Source organism: Aspergillus caelatus (assembly GCF_009193585.1).
Source record: "Aspergillus caelatus strain CBS 763.97 unplaced genomic scaffold BDV27scaffold_498, whole genome shotgun sequence".
NCBI classification, from domain to species: domain Eukaryota; kingdom Fungi; phylum Ascomycota; class Eurotiomycetes; order Eurotiales; family Aspergillaceae; genus Aspergillus; species Aspergillus caelatus.
Genome location: NW_022475761.1, coordinates 2,693 through 4,742, shown reverse-complemented (window position 1 = coordinate 4,742; position 2,050 = coordinate 2,693). Strand labels below are relative to the sequence as shown.

The 2,050-nt window shown below is 45.0% G+C and overlaps 1 protein-coding gene across 1 annotated transcript; it reads left to right on the top strand.

The window, feature by feature from the left end:
* Window positions 1-603: 603 nt before the first annotated feature.
* Window positions 604-1,438, top strand: BDV27DRAFT_151454 (uncharacterized protein; the record flags this gene model as incomplete). The annotated part of the gene is made up of 3 exons (XM_032071362.1): window positions 604-665; window positions 904-1,122; window positions 1,237-1,438. The coding sequence occupies 3 exons, from the start codon at window positions 604-606 to the stop codon at window positions 1,436-1,438; spliced, it is 483 nt and encodes a 160-aa protein (XP_031920360.1).
* Window positions 1,439-2,050: the final 612 nt, after the last annotated feature.

Here is a 2,050-nt window from a genome sequence, read left to right as displayed (position 1 = left end):
AAGTATGGGTTTGTAACTGAGTAACTATGGAACCCTGCGACGGCGTATCCATGGTATTGTTATTCGGACGATGCTCGGTTTCCATGCCCTGAGCCGTGGTTTTGGGAGACTCAGTCATAATATATTACTCGTTCGACCCACCCACAAATCTAACTGTTCCATGGATCTGGGTAAAGATAGTACGTAGGTACAAAGGCTGCGAGGTGTGGGAACTGGGAACCCATTAATAGATGTGCACATACTCCGTAATTCGAGTTAGAGTGGCGATGAAGAAGTTTCTACTCCGTCGAGGTGGGGTTTGTGGTGAGAAGACTGTCAGGAAAACTTTTCAGATGTGGAATTCTCACGCAGAGTATTAGGCGGTGAGCGCTGGTTCTCAGCCCCCAAGTCAGCTCGGACTTTCGGTCTAGTTGGTTTACCTAATTCAGAAAATGGTTCAGCTGAAGAAAAGACATCAGATATACATACACAGTAGTAGTAAGGTTTGGATATTATGGAACCTTTCATAACTGTCCTGCATTACCGCGTCGGGACTTTCACTCGGGAAATTCATGTTTTCACCTGAGAGTGTAATAATACACACAAAGCTCGTAATCTGTAATAATGAGTCAGTCATGTCTATTCCAACTGATTTACAACGTGCGACCACGAGTACAAGTCACCCGGTGGATTGAGGTCATTATCAGGCTGTAATTGGCCCTCCACCGAGATGAACCTATAACCATGAGGGAAACAGTATCCAGCATGCTCTATCTGGAATTTTTAATTTTTATTTTTTTTTTCCTTGAAAAAAATAAATAAATAAATAAAATAAAATAAAAAAAAAAAGAAAAGAAAAGAAAAGAAAAGGAGAGGGGTTATGAGGGGACCCGGTGGAGAGCCCTAAGTTTCCCGGTGCTACAGCCCTGGGACCGCGCCAGGAAAGCATTATCATGGCCCGATCGGTGGCACTTCAAGGGAAGGTGCATTAGCGCAGCTTGGCCAGGTCTTCTCGAGCGAGAAACGGCCTGTCAACGCGTGTCGGAAGGAATTGACGGTGTCCAAGAACCAGGATTCGTTTGCGGGGTCTGCTGACATGGCTGCCAATCAGCCGGTTACGAACCTGGCTGGCATCCTTGTCAAGTGCGTAATATGATGTCCTGGTTCCTCTTTTTGTTTGGAGGAGAGACTTTTAACGAGAATCCACTGGCACATGGAAAGGACATGGGAACTAATGAATAGTCCTCATGGGTAAAGCCTGGCGGAAGTTAAGAAGAACCCGCACGCCATTCTGATTTGCTGTACAGCACTCACAGCCATAATCCGACACGCACCGAGGAGAGACAAGTCTAATTTCTGCAAACTAATCACATTTGCCAGAGGCTGCCAAACCTTCTTCAACCCCACTCAATCCTTCCTCAACTGCACAAAGCGGTGGTTGTTATTACGGAAGATGTAGGTAAAATAATCACTCCTTTTGGACATCAAGAAGCATGACATCGCTCGTGTGACTCATGCTGTTTTAGCCAGATTAAATGTAATGCAGTCGCTTTCACCTTCCCTTTTGCCTTGGAATGATTGTCTTTCATTCTTTCAGCCTTTTTTATATTTATCATTTTTTGATGGTTTGGTGGTGGTGGTGATAAATGGTTAGTTGGTGGAAGGTGGAGACAGTATTTCCTGTTTCGTGACATGTAAATTCACAATACATGAATAATACAAAGCCGTCGGCCGAAGGATGGAATCAAGATATGTATGACTCCCAAATAAGAAAGAGGTAGGAAAAAAAAAAAGGAAAAAGAAAAAGAAAAAGAAAAAGAAAAAGGAAAAAAGGAAAAATAATTCAAGAGAAAGAGGAAATAGCCATTCTCATACCTTCTGTACGCGACCAGATAAGAATAGCACGAAACGTCGGAAGTCGGCGGTCGCAAACGGAAATCAGCCAGGATGAGGTGTGATCTGAATGCAGGTGCTTCAGGGCTGGTGTCAGGGCGTTGGGCAACCACCACTCCTCAGTCGCTAGTTGTCTCCTGGGCACCACGACGGCCCGCCCCGACTCCCGCCGATCTCA